General features: G+C 40.9%; 1 protein-coding gene across 1 annotated transcript in view; it reads left to right on the plus strand.

Moving 5' to 3' along the window:
- Nucleotides 1-20,568, plus strand: part of tshz1 (teashirt zinc finger homeobox 1) — a 37,831-nt gene extending 17,263 nt beyond the window's left edge. Inside the window, exon 2 of the mRNA XM_073821619.1 lies at nt 15,964-20,568. Coding sequence (XP_073677720.1) covers nt 15,964-19,331 — 3,368 coding nt within the window. The 3' untranslated portion in view covers nt 19,332-20,568. The remainder of the gene's footprint in view (nt 1-15,963) is intronic.
- The last annotated feature ends 6,566 nt before the right edge of the window (nt 20,569-27,134 follow it).

The raw sequence follows: 27,134 nt of genomic DNA on the forward strand, positions 1-27,134 counted from the left end.
TCTCCCTCCCTCGCGGTGGCGGGGCAGGCCTTTTCATTTGTCTTCATAAGCCTAATTTATTTTTGCAGCCAGATGTGAGCTGACAGGCATCAGTCAGTGGGGCCGCTGGTCCCCCCCCCACCATTCTCAGGTCAGCAAAGCAGTCACGTCTCTCCGTTTGACTGAGTCCCCCATCAACATTACACAAGATGGATGTGTCTTTAAAGGCCAGATTGATTGTGGATATCGGAGTTATGGCATCATTTATCATGGTGAATATTATTTAGGTGCAGGGGAAGAACAAGAGTGAGGAGATGGGGGGGACGGCGTATTGTTAGAGGGCAATTGGAAGGCTGTGAAAGTTTAATTGTGTGTGTGTGTGTGTGTGTGTGTGTGTGTGTGTGTGTGTGTGTGTGTGTGTGTGTGTGTGTGTGTGTGAGAGAGAGAGCGGAAGGAGAGGTCGTTTGTTTCTGGAAGGTTTAGCGAGTTTTGCTATGCTTTCGCTTCTGCCTGGGAATATCATGTTGTGTTGAGGGATGAGCTTTTTGCACTTTTTTTTCCTCTCTCTCTCTCTCTCTCTCTTTCTCTCTCTCTCCCACTCGCTCACTCTCTCTGTCTCTGATGTGTTGTTATTGATTGTGTGTGATGTGGGCCTCTGTGTGATTTAGTGCTCCTCTCAGGACCCTCCATACACTCGGCTCCTCTCTCAGCCCACTTTCACGCCCGTCACAGAAGCTTCTGGAAAAAAAAAAGAAAGAGTCTCCAGCTCTTTGTGTGGCTGGGCCCAGGGTCAGAGAAGAGTGTTCAGGACACCAAGCAACAAATTTATCATTTTCCGTCCCTCAGCTTCAGTCTCTCAATGTGTCCAAGCTGAGGTGAGGCTTATTGTTAGATACAGCAATACGTTTTCCTTTCTGCTTTTATCTAGTCATCTTTCATCTCTCTTTAGGAAGGTGTGCTGTTCTATAAGACACACAACTTCCTTATTGTGGAGTGTGAACAATATAGAACAGTTGTAGCAGATGGCACATTGAGCCATGGTGCTCATGTCGGCGACACAGGTTCAGATCTTGTCCTTTTTTTAATCCTGTTTGATCATTTTTTTCCCAACTCTACTATTTGTTTATTTATTTGTAACATTTTTTCTATTTTAGTAAACTGGTATATTATAGTGTGTTTTGATGATGATGATGATGATGATGATGATGATTATTAATTTGTCATTTGACTGATTCGGATCCACCATATCTTAAATTATCATTGTCTATTTTTACTATTTATTATTACATTTTTTTTTATTTTACAACTTTTTAAATAATTTTACAAAATTAGTATAATTCAGTATTTTTTCTGGTGATCTTAATTTATTATTATTTTTATTATTTATTGTCTTTTTATGATCCGTTTCTGCAATTTTAAAATTAGTTTACGTATTAATTGTTTAATTGTTACGTATTAATACATTTTATTATTATTATGGCCCTTTTCCACAATTTTTTTCTTATTTCTACTGTATTTTTTTCAACTTTATATATAAATGTCATTAGAAGTTTAAAGCTTTTTGATTTGACAAAATTAGTATTAATTCACTGTTGTTACTTAATAATATACTATTATTACTATTATTATTTATTTATTTGACCTTTTATGGTCTTTTTTTTGCATTCATTTGTCTTATCTACTGTTTTTTTCACATTTGTATAATTTAGCATTTTTGTATTGTTGTAGTTACTTATTGAAACTATTATTCTTATTATTATCATCATCCTTTTATGGTCCTTTTTCACAAATTATTTTTTGTCTTATCTGTACATTGTCCACTTTTTTTAATTTCTCTGGAAGTTTTGATTTTACAAAATTTGTGTAATTCATTTTTCTATTAATGTTGTTGTTGCTGTTACGTAGTAATAATAATAATGTGTTATTACTATTATTATTGTACACTTGCCAGATCCATTTATCAAGTGATTTAAAGTGCATTCACGGGATGCATTTTAATATCTTTAATATGTTATTCCCTATTTTCTATTCATTTAAAATACATTTTTGTGTGTGTGTCTTTGTGTGTGTGTGTGTGTGTATTTTGGCACAACAAATACCTTGACTGGTCCATCCATATTTTCCCTGCCTACCACACTGATGTCATTGACTCAGGAGCCAGTAGCTGCCCCTGAGCAGACCAAGGGCAAACGCAACACCAACAAGCCTTTCTCAGACCAGGCATGAATTGAACAAGCAAGAGAATATGGATGACATCAGACACTTATTTCTTTTAGCCGTTTCGGCAGCAAAGTGTAGACAGTAGATGGAAGAGCAGAGCAGCCCATTTTATGGGACGGTATGGAGGATTATTTACGACACCAGCCCCTTTTTTCCCCCGACGTGGAGATGCTCTTTGGAGCGCAACCTGATATCCAGTAGTAACAGTCTTCAGGTCTTCAGAGAGCTGCTAAAGTTTACAGTGATCTGACCCTCAGGGGCCTCCATCACAGATCATATAAAACAGGAAATCAGGAATAATGTTTTTAATTCTGAGCTCCTATAGCATTACAGGATGTCAAAAGGCAACGTTCCAGAGCCTCTCCAGTGAACACTGACTGCCCATATTTGTCTGTATCGTACAGGTTTTCAGTGGTTTTGCAGTGTGTGTATATACGTGTGCGTCCGGGGATCTCCGCCAAACGGCTGCTGCCCATATTTGTCTCTCGCATGTGCAGGGTTTCCCGGTCAGGGAAGGGTCAGGCTCTGGGAATGTATGTGTGTGTTAGCTGAGGGGTGGGATGACGGCACTGGCACATTTGATTGATGGGTAATTGTGCAACCAGACTCAGCTAGACTGAACTGGTGAGGTCACGGCCCAAGAGAGGAGGTGCTTTTTGTCCTTCTCGCTTTTTCTTGTCCCGCTCTGTGACGTCTTGCCATTTTCTTTGTTTTTATTAAATACTCGTAGTTCTTTCTTTCCTTCTTTCTTTCGGCTGACCATCTTCTTTTTCCCTCCTCCCCTTTACTGTTTTCTTTGTCCCTCTTCCCAGGATTCCTCCTGTAGATTTTTTTTTTTTTTTTTCCTTTTACGTGAATTATTTTCTGCAGTCGCATGTTGATTACGGCCATTCATCAGAAGTGTCCTTTTTCAAGAAACTTTTTCGACAAAGTGCTCTCATCGCAATCACTTTTGTTATGGTTTAGACCTTAATCTATGATCTGCTATCAAACCCTGTTTGTACTTTGCTGCAGTCATATTTTACCCCTCCGAGTTAGGAACTTATCAAGCTGAGCGATTGCTGGACGTTCTCCTTGCCGCGCTCACAGGTGCCGAACGGAGCCTTGCTTCACGGCTGTTTTTCCTCTGATTCACTCCAGATTAGATTACAAACAACCCACCTCTCACCAAACAGCTGCATTTCAGTCACAGATTTGACAGGAAGTCTTTAGCCCATGATAAATAGGACATCAACCACAAACGTGTATCGCATTCCAGCTAAATTCAATTTCTCTTTTGCTACTTTTAGAAATAGGAAAAGTCACCGGTGAGATTCGAACTCAAATTTCTGATGTGAGAACCAGGGCTCAATCTGTCGCAAACCACTCACCCACAGCTCTGACGTAAAGTTTGTTTTTTAGATGCTCATGTTTCCTCAACAGCGTTTGGTGTTGACGTCTGAGAGTATTCAGAGCTGAAGCTCTCAGCGCTCTGACAGGAATGAGGGAGGAAGAGTATGAGGTGGAAGACAGGAGCGTGTTGATGAGGGTCGCACTGCGTTCGTACTGCAGGCTCTACTGTTTTTCATCTTTTCTCTTTCAGAGCAGCCTGATTTATGGTAATTATCCATATTTAGGATCATCTATCAACTGGTAGTTGCTAGGCAATGGGAGCAGCTGCTGTGTGTGTGTGTGTGTGTGTGTATGTGTGTTTGGGCTGGCGAGTTTTCTGTCAGGTACTCGGCTCAGGTGATGGCCTAGTGGAGAGACTGTGCTGAGGGATTTAAAGAGACAAAAAAACAGCACACAATTCCTTCCTTCATCCTCGTTTTCTCGCTCTCTCTCTCTCCCGCTCTCAGTTTCCTTCATAGCTCCCTCCGCATGGGGGTTCTCTGTCTGTTCTGACATTGTTGTGTCTCTGAGCACCAGGGTGGATGGCGTGTTATCTGTTTCTCTGCGAGGGCACGGCGTAGGGGAGACGCTGGATACGGGCGGCGTGTTTGGACTCCAAACCTCCGGGTTTAGCTCAGGATTAGGGAACCTGTGTGACCGAACGCGAGAACTGTTTCCCCCATAAAGGGCCAGATGGGGACGAGACTGCAGTGCTTAGGATATAATGGCCATTGTCTCACGGCTGGGCTGTTCCTCTGACAACGGCGAAAGGTGATTTATTGACTGCGCCTGACGGCACAACGGCCCGCTACGACCGAACCTGGATAGAGAGAAAAAAAGAGAGAAAGCAAGTAGTATATAGAAACTGAAAAAGCTCTGCAATGCAGGAACAAGCAGCAGGAGATTGAGGATAAACAAACCATATGAAATATTTGTGTTTATTTTACAGCTGAAGAGATTATTAGAGACAGCTGCATGGATGGTTGGAAAATCACTTATTGAAGTCATTATTGATTGCAGCGCACATGCAGGCTTATTTTCTTCTTCTCCCCCCTCAGATACCAGGATCAAGCCGAACCCCTGGAAATCAGGCCTGTTGTATTCGTTCTTCTCTCGTCTGACTGTGTTCATTCCTCTCTCAGCTGACTGCTAGCGTAGCTCTTCACCTCGGTTCAAGCGAATCGCGAGTCCTGCTTATCGAAAACACATTTTAATTATGTGTGCGGATGGGATGTACTAACAATAAAACGAAATGTCTGTTTACAAACATTAATTTACCTCAATTTCATTAATTTTCCGAACCATTCAAATATTTGATTTGATATCTACTTTGAATTGCGACCGAAACACACGTGTGTATCAGATGCGTGTCGCACGCAAACACTCTATCAACAGCGCTAATTACAAGAAGGTAATTATTTGTGGAAGTATTCAGGTGAAGATTGAGGCACCTTCAATTACTCAGCAATCATGAGTGCTGTTTAATTAGCTAACATGCACTCGTTTAGCCTCTCCTTGTTTACTCGGCTCTCCGTAATTCACTGTGTGGAGCTCGCGCAATAACAACATGCAGCACAGCTGCTTCACTCAGACTGGAAACGTCTTGGGGTGATTCTTCACTTAGGGGAACTTTTCTGTCCCCTAGGATGAATGTAAAGAAAAAACAATTATTCTAGTTCTAATAAAGGATATGTTACAGTAGCTTTCAAAGCTTTTTTTTTTGTGCGTATTATAGCTTTTTCCTTATTTTTGAGAATAAATAATTTCCTAGAATTTAATTATTTAGGCTTTTATTTAAATATTCTATTATTTTTTAATTTTGAGTGTTTTAGCTTATAGTATTAGTGTTACAGTCAGGAAAATATTACTGTGCACTTTTATAAAGAACTTAATATTTTTAAGTTCACTTGGGGAGCATGTCTACTACAGTAAAACAGTAAAAAATCTCTTTATTTTTTGTAAATATGATTCTTTGTTTTGCATTATGATCTATGACTAGCTTTTTAGGCATCATTACCAAATAGGTTAAGATTTTTTTGATCAAAAAAATATTTTATGTATTTTTATGTACGATTAATACATGGAGACAAAAAAAAAACAATTTTCAGATGTTATTGTTTAGAATAAAGAATTATGTAGGCAATTGTTCTATCCTAACTGAAGTATCACCCTTTAATTGACAAAGCTGATTTTATTTTTTATTTTTTTAATCAGGGGTGTTTTTTAATATTTAGTTTCCATATTTTGTACTTTGCAAACATCTTTTTTTAAGATTAAGCTTTATCTCTGGCCTAGTGAGGGTGTTACAAGAAAGCGTGCTAGTTTGTGTTATCCACTTTTCTAGGCCTGTGTAATTTTGTTTAATCTTGACTTAGAGTCAAGTATTAAATAAATGTAAACTGCAAATTAATTTTTTTGGTTTCTCTTCCAGCTGTATTTAAGTAGCCAAGCAGAAGTTTTTACTTAAACAAAAAAAAAAAAAAAAAATTTATGTTGTATATTTTTGTGTACGATTAATACATAGAATTATTTCCTAACTGAAGAATCACCCTTTACTTGCCAAAGCTGGATTTGTTTTAATCAGAGTTTTATTTTTTTAATGTTCAGTTTTAATATGTTGTACTTTTCAAACATCTGAAGGAGATACGTTTTAAAAGTGTATTTTGTTTCATTAATAGTTACCATATAATGTGCTTAGTTTGCTTTTTTAAGATGTAAAATTAAATATCTCTAGCTATATCTCTGGCCTAGTGAGGGTGTTACAGTAAAGTCTGCTAGTTTATGCTATCCACTTTTCTAGGCTGTTGTAATTTCGTTTAATCTTGATTTAGAGTCAAGTGTTAAATAAATGTAAACTGCAAATTTCTTTTTTGGTTTCTCTTCCAGCTGTATTTAAGTAGCCAAGCAAACGTTAGCTGCTCGCCTGCGCTTCCTCTCCTTAAAATATGTCTGACCTCACCGTACTCTTGCAGGGTGGATTACCTAAGTAAAGTAAATTGCTGTTAATAATCCGTTAATTGAGCCCTTTCATTATTCAGCAAGCATTTTGATATCAGTGTTCAGCAGTCTTGGGGGATGACGGGACGTGAGCGCCTTGTTGTGGTTCGTGCGGCCGTGAGACCTCCATTCACAGGCTGCTCTGAATGAGGACGTAACGGCGGCTAAAGGAGACAGACCCCGTCTCACTCCCCCGGTGCTGCTGTCACCTCTGCTTTGCTCTTCCCTCCCTATTGTTTGAAGCTAATGTAAAACGCACTGTCTATATGACCCATTTTAGCAGCCCATTAGCATAATTTGGCTGTCGCATGGCCACCGAGTTAATGTACTTGCAAATGACAGGGAAAGTGTGTTATACGACCTTAGGGTTTTTAAAAATTAAATGACAAAGTAGGCCGCACTTTGCATAAGTATGGACTTGACATTGGAGCGTGTGTGTGCGCGTCTGTGTGTGTTAGCATCTGACTGAGTGAGTGAGTGATATTGTAGTGTGTCAGTGCAAGGTGAGGTGAAAGCATTTACACAGTGGTATTTTAGTTTGTTCATCTACTTAACAATCTGATTTTTTTTATATATTTTTGAAAGAGATACAGAAACCATTAGTCAAATTTGATATTTTAGCATTTTTAATGGCTCATGGACTTGCGAACACCATTAATAAAGGGTTATTATACTTAACTGAAACTGAAACCATTTAAAAATATTTTCATTGTTTTAAATAAAATAAATGTTAACTGAAAGAAAATTTTAAAAAGTTTTATTTCAACTGGTTGCCAAGGCAGTTGTCATTTTAATGTAGTTTTGACTTTTTTTTTTTTTTTTTTTTTTTTTTTTTTTTTTTTTACAAACAAGTACAAATACACAACAAAAATTTTAAAATATATGTGACCCTGGACCACAAAACCAGTTATAAGGGTAAAGTTTTATACATCATCTGAAAGCTAAATAAATGAGCTTTCTCATTGGCCAAGATACGACTATTTGAAAATCTGGAATCTGAGGATGTCGGAAAATCAGAATATTGAGAAAATCGCCTTTAAAGTTGTCAAAATGAAGTTCTTAGCAATGCATATTACTAATCAAAAATTATATTTTGATACATTTACGAAATATCTTCATGGAACATGATCTTTACTTGATTTCCTAATGATTTTTGGTGTAAAAGATTTTTTTTTAAATTTTGACACATACTATGTAATTAGACACATGCTACTTAAAACTGGTTTTGTGGTCGAGGGTCACACATTGTTTTTTTATTATTTTATATTTCACACCAAATATTCTAAAATGGAGTAAAAATTAAATAAAGTGTAATCACTAGGGAATTAAATGCAATCTGAAGTAATAACTTTGGAATCATTATATATTAGTCATCCGTGCACAATTATCACGCCATTTATTCCTGTTTCTGTTTGATGTAATTCTCCGTATTTTTAATGGCTCGGTCTGTTGCCCTAGTTCTATACCTCCATCTATACTCGTCCGCAAGTATCTAAAGCGAAAAGATGAATTTGGAGAGCAGAATGGAATGCCACACCAGTTCTTCAGGGGCCTGAAGCTATTCCACCATATGGTGGCCTATTCCACACGGAGGATGGTGGGAGGGGGCTGGGCCAGCCTTTTACAAGAGATGCTTAAAGAGGCAAAGCAGATATTAATTCAGAGAGCCTACTCCAGAGTGTCCGCAGGAGCACAAATCACTGTCAGCGGATACGGAGAGGTGGGCAGGGTCCGTGTAAAACGCCCGTCTGCACTTCAAAGCCTTCTTTTGTTTAGTCTGTAATAAAGTTAGATGTGTCTCGCAGAGAAAAGGGACGAAAAAAGCCTGGAGACAGAGCACAAAGGAAGTCCTCAAAGAGGACGATTGTGTGGAAGATGGTGAAAAATGTGAAGGCTTTTCTCCCCTTGTAGGTTCACATTGGGCTAGAGAGAGAGAGAGACAGAGTGGGGGTCAGATCTACAAGCCAAACCCCCCTCAGAAATCTGTCCATCTCCACAGTGCCCTTATTACTTTGAACAGCAGCCATCAATCAACGTGCGTCCGCAGAATAGAAACAACGATCATTATTCACAGTTCAGAATAAACCGAATAAAGGAAGTAAGTGCAAGAAAGGTTTACAGGCAGGGTCCAAAATGAACACTTGCCAAGTGACAAATGGGAGTAAGAACTGGCATCGGAGATGAATTAAAAGAAAGTTAATTGCATGGAAATGCAACATAATACACGGCTTAAATCGTGAGAAAGATAATCTGACCCTCGCTGATGAAGTAAAATGAGTGGTTAGATTTCTTAGGTTCCAGTTGAATCAAAGAAAACATCAGTCCTGACCTTTACCTTACTAAAGTTTAAAAGTTTATTTTTTTTACTCAGTGTTTTGCGAATCATATGGAATATATAATAAATAAATAAATTAGAAACATATGTGACTCTGGATTACAAAACTAGTCATAAGGGTAAATTTTTTTTTTGAGATTGTGATTTATACATCATATGAAAGCTGAGTAAATTAAGCTTTCCATTAATGGAAATACAACTATTTGAAAATCTGGAATCTGACGGTGCAAAAAATATTGAGAATATTGCCTTAAGGTTCTTAGCAATGCATATTACTAATCAAATATTACGTTTTGATATATTTATGGTAGAAAATGTATAAAATGACTTCATGGAACGTGATCTTTACCTAATACCCTAATGATTTTTGGCATTAAAAGAAAAAAATCTATATTTTTGACCCACTATTGCTACAAATATACCTGTGCTACTTAAGACTGGTTTTGTGGTCCAAAATCACATATTAAAATGTAAGTTACGTAACAACCTGTGTAGTTTGTCACTAATATGCAATAATTTCTGCATTATGCAGTCAATGAATCTATTAGAGACCTATGAGGATGCAAGTTATGTAATAACCTGCAACGTTGGTCGCTAATATGCAATAATTTCCGCATTATGCAGTCAAATGAATATATTAGAAACATACACGAGAATGCAAGTTACATAACTAATATGCAAGAGAAAAAACTAAACACTGTTTTGATAAATATACACTTTGAATAAAAAATAATGTTCACTTTGGACTCTTGTAACTTGTCTGAGAAACCGCCACAAATCAGTACACCTACACAACATATTGTCTATCTCTGTTTACTTTGGTAAATTTAGATTTTCTTCTTCTGATATGTAGTAACACATACATTCTGCATTCATTTCTAGAAAACTGCGCACTTGCCGTAGCCAGTTTCGCAGACAGCCCTGCCAGATTGCAGCAGGCCATAAGTGGACCGGGGCAGACAGCATCATGCTACCGAAGCCTTGTTTTAACTGCCCTGGAAAAAGGGGAGAGGGAGAGAGAAAGAGAGATTGCTGCATTCTCACTGACATGCAGAGCATTACCATAATTGGCTTTTCTACATGATAGGACAGAGGAAATAATAATGTCATTTTATTTACAGCCTTCAGTGTCCTGCCCCCTCTCCCCCTCCTCCTCTTCTCTTTCTCTCTCCATCTCTCTCCCTGTCTGCCTTCAGCGTGCTGCGTAGGTCAAAAGACATGGTTTGATCAGCCCTGTCCAAAGGCATCAAAGTTGAGTGGCATGTAATGGAGACCCAGTGACAAACCACATCGGCCAGCCAAATAAGACTTGCCAGTTTTCCCATTAAAATGTCGGGTAAACGGCGCGGCTTTCCTCTGCACACTCCAAAACCACTCTGACCGGCTAAATCAGCCGACTGAGGGAAGGCAGAATTGGACATTAGTAGTGCAAATGACTGTAGTGATTGCCCCCTCTCCTCCTCGATAAAATAAATAAATAAGAGGAAGGAGGCGGGGGAGAAAGGGAGAGAGGCATCGGTGGGCCGCGAAAGTGACAGTCCAGGAAGGAGAGGCCTTCGGCATCTGCGCTCTGTCCGCGAGCGTTCTCGTTCCCCTCTTCGAGTTTGAACACTTAGGCCTGGCACGTTTCAAGCGCACCAGCCAGCTTATTCGTCCAAAGCAGGCATCATAAGCCTTGTAAGTTTATGTGGCTTAGTGGTTAGCATTGTGCTCTGGCGAGCATATGAGAAATTTGGGTTCGAATCCAGCCTGCGCCTCGTGTATTCTAGATCTCGATGTCGTCTAGAGTCACGGCTTGCTAATTCTCGGCTGTTGGGCAACTGCATGCGGATCTCACCGCTCGAGTGCTCGTATGTGGGCGGTGTTTCGAAGAGCTGGCACTGGCTGTGTTTGTGTGTGCGGTGTCATGGGTGTCTATAGCAAGGAGGTTCACTCTGCGGCTGATCTTTGTTGGCTGAGACGGTGAGCTCTGCTCGTGTGCGTGTGTGTGTATGTCCCGCTCATGTCCCGTTGCTGTGTCACCTGTCTAAACTCAGTGAGATCTCAGCAGCCACAGTGACAGCTCCACTCTGGACACAGATGGCCACGCTCTCCTGCACAACACACATACGCGCACACACCTCACATCTCGCACACCTCATACATGCACACGAGCACAAGGCCCCGGTGCTCTGGCTGATCGTTTTAGATGTTGGTGGGCACTCAAGAACATACACACCTTTGTTCTGTCTGTCCATACTGGGGTGTTGCGTTTGAGAGAACACACGCAAGCACAGGGACGTTAGAATGATTTTAGAATTGTGTGGGGTGGGAGGGTGCACATTCTGAATATTATCTGGCTCATGAATATTAATTAGATGGGATAATTCTTGTCAAATAGTTTTAAATGATTAACTGAAATGGATGTAAGTGGCTGCCATAATGGGAAGAATACAACAAAGCAGGTAGCAGGTGTCTCTATAGTTTTTTTTTTTTTTTTTTTTTTTACTTGCAAGTGTGTGTATGTTTATTTAGAAAATATGTATGTTAAATGTAATACATGTACAGACAGGCAGTGTCTAAAAAATTCACAGTACCAAAATTAAAAAAGCAAATATGTGACCCTGGACCACAAAACCAGTCATATGGGTCAATTTTTGAAATTGAGATTTATATATCAAGTTGAATAAATAAACTTTCAATTGATTTATGGTTTGTTAGTATAGGACAATATTTGGCTGAGATATGACTATTTGAAAAATGTGAAATTTGGTGCAAAAAATTTAATATTGAGAAAATCACCTTTAAAGCTGACGAAATTAAGTTTTTAGCCATGCATATTGTTAATCAAAAATTAAGTTTTGATATATTTACAGTTTTTACAGAATTTACAAAATATATTCAGAAAAATCGATTGCTACAAATATACCTGTGCTACTTATGACTGGTTTTGTGGTCCAGAGTCACATATTACAAAATATGGCATAAAAAGCATATAAATCACTCGTATTTCTAAAGTAAAACTGTCCAACATCGACGCCAGCAGATAAAGTTACAACAGGAGTCTGCATTTCTCTCACCTCCCCTGAGCCCATGAAGTTTTAACAGACCCCCTTAAGTGTGTGTTGGGGTTGGTAGGGGGTAATTGAGAATGAATAGGGGAAAGTCACATGAGAGGAGGCAGTGCCTCCATTGCAATATGATTGGATATGACTGGTTATAATCGGCTGTGATTGGTTCATTCAATAAATCCCGCCTCTTGTGTTTGTGCACGTTTTGCTTTTGCAGATCAGTCTGAATGAACAATATAATGGTGTTAATGTGAAGACTAATTTAAAAAAGAACTCACACACTTAGATACAACCACTTTGTCACATCAAAATCAAACTTCAAATGGCCTAAAAACATAATCAGTGTGGGGTTTTTTTTGAATTGTTGAAATTAAAGATGCATCTCTGCTCAGTTTATAAATAAAACATATCATTGTTTAAATAAAATGTATTGTTTAAATTGTTACTGCCTTGAGATATTTTGGAATAAATGTAAAATGCTTAAACACTAACTTGATGAGATATATACATGGCCTTAAAAATAGAATATTGATTACACTGTTAACGTCAAAATTCTGGTAGTGCAAGTAAAGTTTAATGTGACTAGGACATGAAGTTCCATTTAATTTAAAAGATGACTTAATTTATAAATGCATATATGTGTAAATTTGTATGTAATATGACAGACATGTGTATATAATTTCTATTTGTAAATTAGGTGTGTACTAGAAACAAATGAATTGGAATTGCAGTTTTGGCCTCCTGAATGTGATTAATTTAGTTGAAAAAGAGTTTCAGGCCTTGTTTTGTATGCTATCCTTGGAAAGTGGCTGCTTCAGTCAGTAAATCAAACTCTCTCTCGTTCCCCGGCGCATCAAAAGCATCGTCTTTTTATAGCAACTATTGATTCGCTTAATTGTGTGTATTCTTAACAAGTTATCTGTGCCGTTTTCTGCCGCCAGTACAATGCGGGCTTATTTTTGACTGACAAACACAACAAGCCCCTCCCCCCCTCCTCTCCTCTTAATCCCTCTCTTATTGTTCGGCGTGATGTTTAAAAGCAGGCCCCCGATAAGAGATGTCAGCAGTCAAACTTCTGATTGGGTTATTAAGTGTGAGCTGTCGTTGCCGTCGTCTGGCGGGTTTCTTTTTTTGACGCAGATGGCAAAAAATTGCCAAGTCGTGTTTGACGGCTTGATGCGAGGACAGTGACATGCCAACGCGCATGCCTGTCAGATGCCACGCGGTGTCAGGGGCTGAGGAGATGCGCTCGATTTAGTGTCAGGTTCTGCCCATCTCTTTGCGAAAAAAGCCTTCTCGTTCCAGCTTTCTTCAGCGCCCCCCGTCTCACTTTTCTCTCTCTCTCGGCCCCTCGATCACTCTCTCTGTAATTACAGCAAAGATGAAAAACTTCTCTCTTTGTTTTAACGTGATAAGCTGTCTTAAATGCTGCAGTGACTTGAGGGAATTATCAGGGCTTCAATCCACTGAACCGTGTTGCGGCGTGAACATTTCTTTTAAAGCGATATTTGGATAAGTGATTTATTTGACACTTCGTAATGTTTATTTCACCAAATCCTTTTCGCTTTACGCCGCCTACTTGATTTCTCCGAGGAATTGACGGATTGAAATCCGTCGGAGAGAGAGCTCGAGGCGGAATCAGCGATTCCTCCGGATCACAAGCCGTCCTTTAAGAGCGGGAACGCCACATACGCCGCGTTCCCAGCTGTTCACGCCCCTACAGCTTCCTCCACGCAGCTGTAAATGGCACCTTACAAACATCAGGTACGGAGTCCGTTCTGATTACGTGTGCTCAGCTGCACGCCGTTTGAAGCTGACAGCACATCTGCTTCAACCACTGAGACGGATCTTGGCATCTCGGACAGACATCTCCTGGTGGCTCGCTGAGATAAAGGAACAACTCTTCAAGCGCTGCCTGTCTCTTTTTCTTCTCTTTACTCCCTCCATCTCCTCTTCTGCTCCCCTCTTTTCCTGCTCTGTCTCTTCCTATTGCCTTCAAAGTTGGGCAGGCTGTTGTTGTGGCTTTTCTTCTCGTGTTGTGTTCAAAATGGCTGATAGTAACAATACCGCTCTCACAAAGCGAACAGGAGGCTTTTTTATAGCTGGACATGCTGTGAAGATGCACACACGCGCTCGCTCGTGCACACACACACACACACACACACACACACAGGCACGCTCGAAAGAGGTACTTTGATGTGTTTCGATGACGGAGAGCTCATTTTGTTTATCTCCCACTGCAGATCGAAACCAGCTGATGAAACAGGAATTTAATCCTACCGCTCCTCATTAAGCACTTGGTCTCATGGACCTTTATTCTCTTTTCATTAAGCGAATTAAACGAGTAGCGTTCTCTCTCTCCCTCTCTCTCGCTCTTTTTGTCTCGCAGCTGTGGGTGCCGACAGTGGGCTATCACTCTGTTTTTTCTGTCATAGCTCTGTCGGCACACAATAGAGTGAAGGAGCTTTTTGTGGCTGAAACATGAAACCTTACATTTGTGAACATTATTGTTCTGTTCCTTTTCCCCCATGTAATACATCTGACAGTACATCTTATTACCACACATTTAGCTGAGGAAAATAAGCATTTTCTGCTGTGTGGCGTAGGCAACATTTTTCAGTATCCTCTTTTTTTTACCTTGAGAAATAAATGTGCACTTAGCAGTAATACGCAGAGCAAAAAAACAGCCGTATTTGCACAAATAAGCATGAATGTGTATTTCTGAAAAACACTCGTGGGCAGATGCTGTTTTCACTAAAAATCAATGCATTAACTGGTTCTTATCAATCCACTGGGACTCTTTTGGTCAAAATATCGACAAGGGAGGAAGACATCGATGCCAATGTTTAGAGAGCGGTGGCGATATAGTACATATAAAGCAATTTAAAAATATAATTTCATTCTGTATGACTTTTTCAAAAGATTATATTTTACAGTTTTTGTCCACATAATGAAAGCCATTTGGCTCCAAAACAACAATGGACACACACAACAAAATGGTTAATGACAATTTGGAAGTAGATTTTGAGACTGACGTGAAAACAAATCCCGCTAAATCCCACAAGCAGGCGTAGTTATCGGTCAATAATGAAATACTGGCTAATTAACCGGCCTATCACTGGAAGGAAGGTGCACTAAAGATGGTTATGCATCCTCCTGTCTTTTCTCTCACTCTCTCTTTTTTCCCCTGTGGCTGCACACACTCTTGACTCCCCGAGAGATAGTACAGCATGGACCATGACAACATGACATGCCATTTCCACTTGCATTTTAGCATGACTCGCTGCGAGAACTTCCATCGCCTCTGCCAACAGCATTGAGGCAAGCTGCACCCCGTGCTGCATCCCTGGCAATAACTCAGACGCAATCTCACACTCAGAGGAGTCTAGCTTGGCTAGTGCATGGGAGAACTGGATCAATGTCACACACAGTCGGTGCCCTCTAACTACAGGGAAAAGGAGGACGAGAGAAAAAGCGAGAGAGAGTAGTCAATATGGTGGTGTTCATATGGAGTTCGTTTTTTGTAAACAAAAGGAGTGGGGGGTACATTGTGTAATATTAGATGTAAATAGATTTAAATGAAGTTTTTTACATTGTTTTTTCTCTTTAGCATGTCCTTTATGAAATTTACCTGTTTTTACAATCTAATACCTTTTTTTTGCTTTAGAGGACTGATTTTCAAAGGAGGACTCTCCTCTGCCCTCTTTACCCTTGCTGAGCTGTTACACAGGATAGCTTTGTTAGTCTCAGCAGTGAAGGGTGCTATCTATCATAGTCAAGATATGGATGTTTGCCACTTTATAATTGCAAACCTGCGTCCTCTGCCAGGACTATTGACAAAAAATCTCTTTAGGATCATTATGTAGGCATGCACACACACGTACACGTGCAGTGATATGTTTTCCACACCCTAAAGTGATTTCACTTATTCAACAGTCTATGTTAAGTTGCACATTTGAGGGGCTCTTTTGTCTCATCATCTGTTTTTTCCCCTCTGTTTTGTTTTCTCAGCCTATGTGCCGGAGGACGAGCTTAAGGCAGCTAAGATCGATGAGGAGCACCTGCAGGACGACGGACTCTCCTTAGACGGTCAGGACGCAGAGTACCTGTGCAATGAAGAAGACGATGGCCGTGAACAGCTGAGCTACCAGAACTCCCCACTCAGCAATGGCACCAACCCAGACGCCGGCTACGCCTCGCCCCTCAGCGACACCAGCGATCACCTGGCTGACTTCAAAAGCACCTCCTCCAAGGAAGGCCAGGATAAAGAGGAGGTTGAAGACATGGACACAGACGCTGGACTGTCTTTGCAGGACAGCCTGGCGCAGATGAAAGCAGTCTATGCAAACCTGATTTCAGATGCTTCCTGGTCAAGTATCACAAAGGACATTATGAAAAGCAAGCAGGTTAGTGCTAGTAGCACTAACAGTACTCCAAGCAGCCACAAGGGGAACAACGGTGTTGCAAACAGCCATGCAAGCAGCGGAGCTAGCAGCAGCAGCAACGCTAGTGCTAGCACGAAGACAAATGTGACGCCAAGCAGCAATTCTACAAAAGCCACCCCATTAAACAATGCCAACAATGGACCCATCAATGGTGCTAACAGTGGTGGTGTTGCATATGACTGGCACCAAGCAGCTCTTGCTAAAACCTTACAGCATACGCCCTACCACCTCATGCCTGAACCAAGTCTCTTCAGCACAGTGCAGCTGTACCGGCAAAACAATAAGCTGTATGGGCCTGTGTTTACGGGCGCCAGCAAGTTCAGATGCAAGGACTGTAGTGCAGCCTATGACACGCTTGTAGGTCTCACGGTGCACATGAACGAAACAGGCCATTACCGTGATGACAACAAGGACAAGGAGGAGGACAGGGGTAAGAAGTGGTCCAAGCCACGGAAACGTTCCTTAATGGAGATGGAGGGCAAAGAAGATGCTCAGAAAGTCCTGAAATGCATGTATTGTGGCCACTCGTTCGAATCCCTGCAGGACTTGAGTGTCCACATGATCAAAACTAAACACTACCAGAAAGTGCCTCTCAAAGAACCAATGCCAGCTCTCGCCTCAAAGCTGGTGCCCTCCACCAAAAAGCGAGCGTTCCAGGAACTCATGTCTCCATGCTCACCTGAGTCACTCTCTAGCACCCCTGGCATTCCACTGGCAGAGACTGCACCCACCAAAGATCAGAAGATTTCCAACCCATACGTCACAGCGAATAACCGATATGGCTACCAAAACGGTGCAAGTTACACCTGGCAGTTCGAGGCCCGAAAAGCTCAAATTCTGAAGTGTATGGAGTGCGGGAGTTCTCATGACACTTTGCAGCAGTTGACAGCCCATATGATGGTGACTGGACATTTTCTCAAAGTCACAAACTCCGCCTCTAAAAAGGGTAAGCAGTTAGTGTTTGACCCTGTGGTGGAAGAGAAAATCCAATCCATCCCTCTTCCACCCACGACAACACGTCTGCCGGCTCCCACTATCAAGTCCCAGCCCGAATCACCAGTACACCCATCTATTATGGATGAAAGAAGGGAGTCAGAAGAGGAGAAACTGGAGGAACCTGAGGAGAAGAAAATCAAGCAAGAGAAAGAGGATCCTGTTGAGAAGGTGGAAAAGTCTGAGAAACCCAGCCATTACAAGTATTTAAGAGAAGAGGATCTTGAAGAGTCTCCTAAAGGCGGACTAGATATTCTCAAGTCATTAGAAAACACTGTCTCCAGTGCAATCAGCAAGGCTCAGACTGGTACGCCCACCTGGGGTGGATATCCCAGCATTCACGCCGCCTACCAGCTCCAAGGGTCTATGAAACCATCTATACCTGCTGTTCAGAGTGTCCAGATGCAACCAACTTTCAACGCCAGCAGCTTGAAATCTTTGACCTCTGACTCCAGCACTCTGATCCACTCTCCAAGCAGCCCATCTCCACCTCCAAATCATAAAAGCAATGTCCTAGCCATGGAAGAGCTGGTGGAGAAAGTAACAGGAAAAATCCCTTCAAAGAAAGACAGGGATGAAAAATCTACTGAACGTGGCTCCAAACATCTCACTGCTGAATTGCCATCTCCTGTCCTCAAAGAACGAAAGGACCTGCCAAGGCCGGATGATCTTAGCAAGCCAACAAAAAATGGCACAATAGATAAAGACCTAGAGCACGTTCCGGTTCGGGAAGGAGACTACAAGGAAAGCCATGCAGATAATCCAGTAAAGAACGGAACGGATGTCCTCAAAACGCAAGTCAGCAATGGTTGCGGCAATTTAGGAATCATCACCGACCACTCACCGGAACAGCCTTTAGTCAACCCCCTCAGTGCATTGCAGTCTATCATGAACACTCATCTGGGCAAGGCCTCCAAAACAGTCAGTCCACTCCTAGACCCACTAGCAATGCTGTACAAGATCAGCAACAACATGATGGAAAAGCCCATGTACAATCCAGCTCAGGTCAAGCAAGTTGAGCCCATCAACAGATACTTTGACAATGACGACGATCAGCCCATGGACTTGACAAAGTCCAAAAGTGGCCATGGACCCACAAACAATTGTTCATCCACTGTTATCAACAACAGCAACATCACAAACAGCACCCGACCCATCTTGTCCACGCTGGCTGAATCTGTCTCGTCTCCTCTTCGGGAGAATGCCCTGATGGACATCTCCGACATGGTGAAGAACCTCACAGGTCGCCTGACGCCAAAGTCGTCAACCCCTTCCTCCATATCCGAAAAGTCGGATGCAGATGGCTGTGCTTTCGAGGATGGCCTGGAGGATCTTTCGCCTGTTCAGAAGAGGAAAGGCAGGCAATCAAACTGGAACCCTCAGCATCTGCTGATCCTTCAGGCTCAGTTTGCATCTAGCCTTCGGGAAACCCCTGACGGGAAGTACATCATTACAGACCTAGGTCCTCAGGAGCGTGTACATATTTGTAAGTTTACAGGTCTCTCCATGACCACCATCTCCCACTGGTTGGCCAACGTCAAGTACCAACTCAGGCGGACAGGTGGAACCAAGTTTCTGAAGAACATAGACTCAGGCCAGCCACTGTTTCTGTGTAGTGATTGTGCCTCCCAGTTCAGAACTCCCTCCACATACATTAACCACTTAGAGTCCCACTTGGGCTTTAGCTTGAAGGACCTCTCCAAGTTATCAATAGACCTCATAAGAGACCAGCAAGCAGTCACTAAAATGATCACAGATAAGACTTTCAGTGCCCTTGGCTTGACTGAAGAGGACTCTAATTCCATATTTCAGTGCAAACTGTGCAATAGGACTTTTGTCAGCAAGCACGCAGTGAAACTGCACCTCAGCAAAACGCACGGAAAGTCACCGGAGGACCACCTGATCTTTGTTACTGAGCTGGAAAAGTTAGAAAAAGCCTAAGGAAAGCAGGCTGGTGGCAGTGAAGTGACTGGATTGAGAATCATTGCACTACATCACTGTACTGCACTGCGCCTGAACTGAGCCTTCAAAATCAGTCCAACTTCTTGTCGTGAAACTGCCTGATTGGACCATGATCTGTTTCGAATTTTTTTTCTCCCCCCTTGTTTTTCAGTCTCTTGATTTCTATCTCTTGCTTTGTACTGTATTTATCTGATATGTGTCGGTTATGTGCATGTTTTTCCTTTATTTTCTTTCCGAGTGACTTCATTCAAACAGAATTTACAATTTGTACTCTGTTGAATTGGGAATGAAACAAACATGGTATCCATGGGCATGGTCTAAAACAAAGTGGCAAAAGAACTTCTGAATAGAACGAGTTGCGTTGTACTGAACTCTTGCTACACGTCAAAAAAGACTGACTTCATTAAAGCACTCCGTAGTGTTGAATGTTATGAGAATATGTATAAAACGAGACAGAGCTATTTTGTTAATTTGAGCTCCGATTTTCAGATATTGGCTTGACATAAATCAAAACTGCAACCCCTTTGAAGTGAAAACAATGCATTGTAGATTTTGTTGAGTCTTCTAAACCTCGAAGGATATTGAAGATTTTGACGGGCTGCCTATGATTATACACTTTGGTTTTTCAAAGGCATTTTTGTTTTTAATAATCATTGTTTGTTTTTTTGTTGTTAAGTATCATTTTATACAGTAGCAATTTGAAACGTATGCTTTGGTACCACTATTTCTCTTTCTATGGTTTCGCTTCGGTTTCGACCTGTAAAGACTTAATTGAAATCTTATATACAGCACATATATTTAAATGATCAGCGAAGATGTGTAAATTTCCATCATCATATCTTGCCAATTGCCGCAGCTCAACATTGTTTGTATGGTGTGCATTCTTTTATATTGTCATTTTATATATAGTAAACGAAAAGGAAATAATATGTACAGAGATGTATATGCAGTATATGTGCTGTAGAACCACGATTCATCCTTAAGTTGAACTAAGTTCTCTGATGTGGTAAATATGAATTGACTGAAGGAGTTGCATCGCTGTCGATGCATGGAGTATGAGAGGGAACCAAGCAATGCAAAACATGAAATACAGTACATTTCAATGTTTTATCATGCCATTGTGAAAAGTCTCATCAATTCCCTTAATTAAAAAAAAGGAAAAAAAATGTTTTTGTCCCTTAATTGTAAAATAAAACCTGAAGCATTTCTTGATTAATGCTGTTCTCTATTTGGTTATTCGTGTGTTTTTCTCTTCTACTTTTTTTTACCCTATGATCAACAAATTGGATTTGAACAAACTTTCTACTTCCACCAGTTGTAATATTCGGATGTTCATTGTCCATTTTTGCCTTTGTTTGTTCTTTGAATGCAGCGCCTTTTCTGTGCTGTATGTAAATGAGAGAGATGTTTCCAGACACAAAACCCGCTGGTAAACAGGAAGCAGTCTCTCGCGTCGGAGCCAAAACGGGCAAAGAACTTGTGGATTTAACGCTTTTCCGTAAAGCCTGTATATCTGGCTTCTCAGGACCGATTCTGTAGCATTGATCCAGCCCTTCCTCTCTTTTTTTGGAGGATCTTAGTGCAGTCCCTGTACGTATTCTATGTAAATTACAGCAATCATGACAACTGCGACATTGTGAGTACCTGCAGAGCAGAGTGAAACATCGGCAGATAGACGCAGTTTAAGCAGATTTGCATATTTTTTTCCTCTCCCCTGTTCACACGAGCGCTCTCCAAGCATTTCACGGGGGTTTTCAGACTTAGAAATAAATGTCCAATTTCTAGTGGGAATCAAAGATTTACTCTTTTCAGCTCAATTACTGAGTGATTATACGTGTGGACACAGGGGGCTTGAGGGGAAACGAAACAAGAAGGGAAAGGACTGAAATATGCAGTGTTTGCACAATAATCTCAATCTCCATTTGAAGCCGCTTTGGGGAGTTGCAGTATCAAACCCCTTGTTAGTTGCCCTATTTGAGAGTATCCTCTCACTCAAATTGGCATGTTTTGATTTCCCAGTGGTCCCATACTGAATATTCTGAGCCTCCATCTGCTAGTTTTGCTTTCCTCAATTACTGCAATTCTTTTTCATTTTCATTCAAAAGGCTGGATATCTGTGCAAACTATTGGAAATATTAAGCCATATAAATCCAAAAGTATCCAACTGCTTTTGCATAAATAGCCAAATTTGTCATCCAGAGAATTATTTCTACACATGAAGGAAGCAGGTTTAGGCTTTGAGCATGTTCGGGAGTAGATTTAAAACTATTAATTTATTCAAGTCATGGTTCTGGCGCAACTTTTCCACGCGTTGGAAGATCCTCAATATAATAACCTGAAAGCAATATTGTTATTGAAATCAAACCTTTCGAGTATGGAGCAGACTTAAGTGTATTATAAAATTAAGCCTTCCATTTCCTTCCACATCTGGGGTCCCGACGCGCATGGAGATAAAGGGGCCGTGCCAGGTCTCTCTTAAAGAATTGACTCGCTGCCTATCCGCAGATATCACATGCTATGAGAAACAAAAGGTTGTAGAAGCGTTTCACGGCATATGTTTGTGCCTTAAAGCTCCAGTTAAATGCAAATGCAAACACAAAGCTTTAGGTAAAGAAACTCCTGGATGCCTTGCAACTTTGTGTGTCAGAAGTGGCAGTAACATTTTTAGCAGTAAACAAGCACTTTTCATCTGTCTGTATTTGCCTTGCCAAGTACATTAATCATGATGAAAGTACGTATTTGAAATGAAATTCATAAGTCTAGTAACATGTTTATTGATTAATGAACAAAATGATTGATTAATCAAACAAATACGTAATTCAAAACACCAAAACATCCCCAACAGCCTAAAGTACTAAGATGTTTCATATCGAGACAGGATGAAGGCTTGAAGGAAAGCAGAATTTTGAATAAGTCTTTGCACGTCAAACATCAGTGTCATTACTGATGCAACTCATCACTGTGAATTCATCAGCTTAACCTTGTGTCTCACGTTTTGTTATTTCACTTCAAGCAAACAGGAAATAAATCATCTCGGCCTGTTCCTTTGCTGCTCGACCTCACAGACAGACGGCGAAGCATAAATATGATGCCACACAAAAGAATTCATTGATAGTGGGACTATGATGAATTTTAACTGGTTACAATTTGCAGTTTTCAAAAGGAAAAGCAGTGAGACCTCAACGTAATTTAAATGCTCCCTATCGAAATTGCACACTCTATCCTGAGAGGAATAAGTTGACAGATTGAAAATAATGAAATCTGGAAAATGACACATTGTGGTCTGTGAATGACAGAATTTTTGAATAGAAAATGAAAAAGAAAACTTTAGTCAACACGGACTGCTTGTTCGACAAAAAACAAAACAAAACATTGATATCTTTAAAAAAAAAATGGAAGAAATCGAAAAAAAAGGAGATGTTTAGCAGAATGTTGATGCTGGTAAACTCTTAAAAATAAAGGGTCCAAAGGGGTGTTTTTGCGGTGATGCAATAAAATAATTGTTTGGTTCCTCAAAGAACCTTACAGTGAACAGTTCTTAAAATAACCATTTTAAAGAACATTTAAAATACAGAACCTTTTCTGCATTTGAAATGGATGTTCCATGGATGTTCAAGGTTTTCATTGAAACATCAATGCTAATAAAGGACCTTTACTTTTAAGAGTGTGTGAATTTCCAAAAGGGAGTTTTTGCAGTGATATTATAGAATAACCATTTTTTGGTTCCCCAAAGAACATTTCTGTGAACAGGTCTGTTCTATTAAAAATATTTTAAATAATAAACCTTTTGTGGAATGGATGTTCGAGGTTCTTAATGGAACCATAAGGGGCTTTCGCACTGCATAGTTCTAGAACTATCCAGCATGGTGGTTCCCAGAGAACCAATTTCCTTCTCGGGCCGTTTTTCTGGTTGCATTCGCACTGGCAACAGGTTTAGACTAGAAGGGAGACCGATCTCATTACTATAGGTAGAAAAATTTATTTCATTGTTAGTTTCCGGTCGGAGCTGTGAGCTGAGGACGCCATGTTCTGAACTGTTTTTGTTGTGTGTCGTTTTTTTTTTTTTGTGATAAAGGAGATGGAATGTAAACGCACAATTTACGCGATTGAAAGATTATGAAAATCTGACTAAATGCCAATTTGCAGTGTTGCATATCATCAAGGCTGAGAAAAGAACACAACGCTGCAGACAACACCTAAATGCCGTTATGGCTGCATACCATGTTCGTGGAGTAAATATTTTTAACATGGCTTTTTAAAAATGCCTGGAAGCCGGTGTTTCATATGCGTATGTCACTATAGTTAGTTCCAATAGAGTGTTTTCATGACGCGTCATCAATCGTTCATATTGGCGACACTGAAAGTAAACAATGCCAGGGAATCGATCGAAACTGGCATATTTTGTTGACTATTGCTGTGAAAATTAATTATTGTTGGTTTATTGACTACAGACTGCCAAAAGTTATAACGTATTAAAGAGAAGAGTGCTTATTTCCAGTCAGGTAGGTGAAACATTAAGTTAATATCTTAATTAATACTGCTTGTACGTATCTTTACCACCTATTAACTTTAGTTTATTAAAATATGCCCTTTCCTGCTTACTAAGTCCTTCTCTATATGATTTAGCAACTTCCACACGTTTTTTTCCCCGTGGTTTAGACAGCATTAGCAAAACAATCCATCAACGTGTTTAGTAGTACATTAACCATGCAATCAATGCTGTCCTTTACATCCGAGTATCGCCAGTATGGCTGGGCATCCAGGTAACTGACCAAATCCTGACTTCAGTGCAAACCCTCTATAGATTTGTTTTAAAAGCTACTCTGAAGTAGGATCTAATTTAGTTCCCCCAAACGGAGTTCCTAGAACTAAATATGTAGTTCCTCGTGCTAAAAAGAGTAGTTCTAGGAACCATGAAAAGGTTCCTGCGGTGCAAAAGCCAATAATGAACCTCACCATTCGTTGTATAAACCATTCTGCTAAATGTCTTCTTTTGTGTTCTTCGGATGAAAAAAAGTCATACAGGTTTGGAGCGACATGAAAGCAAGTGAAAATGAAATGATGTAAATGATGGCAGAATTTTTCATTATTGCGTTCACCTTCACCGAAAGCCTGGATTTGTTGAGTCAAATACGCAACTTTAAAAACATGCAGTTTGAAATGCACCAGCGGTGACACCTTAAAGTGTTCCTCCATTAAATTATAAATGTTTTAAGCCTTTAAAAACTCATTTGACACCCTGTGCGCTGACTATTTCTAGTCTGAATTTGTTATTCTTAAGCTGTCCGCAATGAGGCCTGTGTTCCTGTCAAACGACAGCTGTCAAACTACAAGGCAGAATGTGTAAAATTGAATCACAGTTGAACATTGCAGAAAACAAAGGCCTGTCAGATAAATGCACACGGCAGAATAAATTGTGAGCCCGTTTGATTGGCAGCTCTAGGACGAAACGTACATTTCCGAGAATAAATATGGCTGGAAAACTTCGAGTCCCATCAGGTGATGGACTGCGGGATCATTGCATTAAGACTTATTTGATGCTTCCTTCCCAACGGATGTGTGAAGTGTTGGGGAGACGGCATCACAAATGGTTGTGTTCCTGTCAAAAGTGAGCCGTGTTTGGAGATGGAACGTCCCGCTTATTCATCTGCGTGCGGATAGCGGCCTGAAGAATGGAGATGTGACAAAATCGCTTCTTTATAGAATAATGACGGCTGACACGAGGCCTAATGGATGCAGTGTTTTTAATCTCTGTGAAGGCTCAGCTCGGTGATGGACTCGGCTGCCAGGCCTACAGGTGTGCTGTGACAGCCTGTCTATTCTACTGCTCATCACTCATGCCGAGCAGAAACGACCAGCTTCACTTCAGCCTCATCCGCTCAGCCGCTGTATTGGACTCGATAGCAAAGCGGAGGGGAGTGGCACCAAAACCCAAGCTGAAATCCGCCCACAACGCTTCTGGTGTCTTTATATAGAGGTTAAAGGAGTCAAGTCCAATGTTGAACAGAATACATCAAGTTTGGTATGACAGGACGAAGAGCAAGTCAGCTTAGTCAGGAACATGCTTTCAAGCTGCAGATAAACTGCTGGATTTCAGAGGAAAGACCTTCAGATCATTCATGAAAAGGATTATATATAGTCAAGAAACTTAGCGTAAGATCAATACGAAATATAGTGATGTCTGGTTCGCGAACGAATCGTTCTATTTAACCGGATCTTCTTAGTGAACCGGTCGAACCAGTTCACCAAATCGAACTGAATCGTTTCGGTTCGCGTCTCCAGTAAGCACTAATCCACAAATAACTTAAAGGTTTTTACTTTTTAAAGTGGCCGACACTCCTTCTGATTCTAAATAAACCAATTTCCCGAGTTATTCAGTTAACTTACTCAAACAGTGTTTGAACGGCTGTGAAAAGAGAGCTGATGATGCGCACGAGCAGAGCAGCGGTTGTCGTTCTCGAGTCATGAATCGGTTGCAGCGGTTGTCGGATCACCAGTTCACTGAACGAGAACCGGTTTCTTTCGGATCACCAGTTCACTGAACGAGAACCGGTTTCTTTCGGATCACCAGTACACTGAACGAGAACCGGTTTCTTTCGGATCACCAGTACACTGAACGAGAACCGGTTTCTTTCGGATCACCAGTTCACTGAACGAGAACCGTTTTCTTTCGGATCACCAGTACACTGAACGAGAACCGTTTTCTTCCGGATCACCAGTACACTGAACGAGAACCGTTTTCTTTCGGATCACCAGTACACTGAACGAGAACCGTTTTCTTTCGGATCACCAGTACACTGAACGAGAACCGTTTTCTTTCGGATCACCAGTACACTGAACGAGAACCGTTTTCTTTCGGATCACCAGTACACTGAACGAGAACCGTTTTCTTTCGGATCACCAGTACACTGAACGAGAACCGGTTTCTTTCGGATCACCAGTACACTGAACGAGAACCGGTTTCTTTCGGATCACCAGTACACTGAACGAGAACCGTTTTCTTTCGGATCACCAGTACACTGAACGAGAACCGTTTTCTTTCGGATCACCAGTACACTGAACGAGAACCGTTTTCTTTCGGATCACCAGTACACTGAACGAGAACCGTTTTCTTTCGGATCACCAGTACACTGAACGAGAACCGTTTTCTTTCGGATCACCAGTACACTGAACGAGAACCGTTTTCTTTCGGATCACCAGTACACTGAACGAGAACCGTTTTCTTTCGGATCACCAGTACACTGAACGAGAACCGTTTTCTTTCGGATCACCAGTACACTGAACGAGAACCGGTTTCCTTCAGACGCATCCGATTTGAGAATCGATGAGCTGATACTGTGCGCATGACTGGTGCAGCTGCCAAACGTAAACAAGCTCCTGCTACGACTGACTCTATCTGAACCGAACTAGTTCTTTTTTTTACCACTGTCTCTGTGCTAATGCTATGAGCGCGGTTAACTGAGGACTTGAATGAGGGGATCTGGTGAAACGTATGTTTATAACAAATAAATCTTTATGTATTGTGCATGTGCATAGTAAGCTGATCGTGTTTCTTACGTTAATGATGTCATTACGTTATAGCGTAAAAGAACTGGTGAACCGGCTTTTTGAACCGGTTCTTTGAAACGAACTGTCCGGAAGAACCGGTTCGTGGAAAAGAACCGAACTTCCCATCACTAATGAATTAGTTTGACTCTATAGTGTTTTGCACATTTTTTTACATATTTGTCAAGTGCCTCTAGTCCCCACTTTTATGACATTCATATATGTGACCCTGGACCA

This window comes from Garra rufa, chromosome 17, assembly GCF_049309525.1.
Source record: "Garra rufa chromosome 17, GarRuf1.0, whole genome shotgun sequence".
Lineage (NCBI taxonomy): Eukaryota > Metazoa > Chordata > Actinopteri > Cypriniformes > Cyprinidae > Garra > Garra rufa.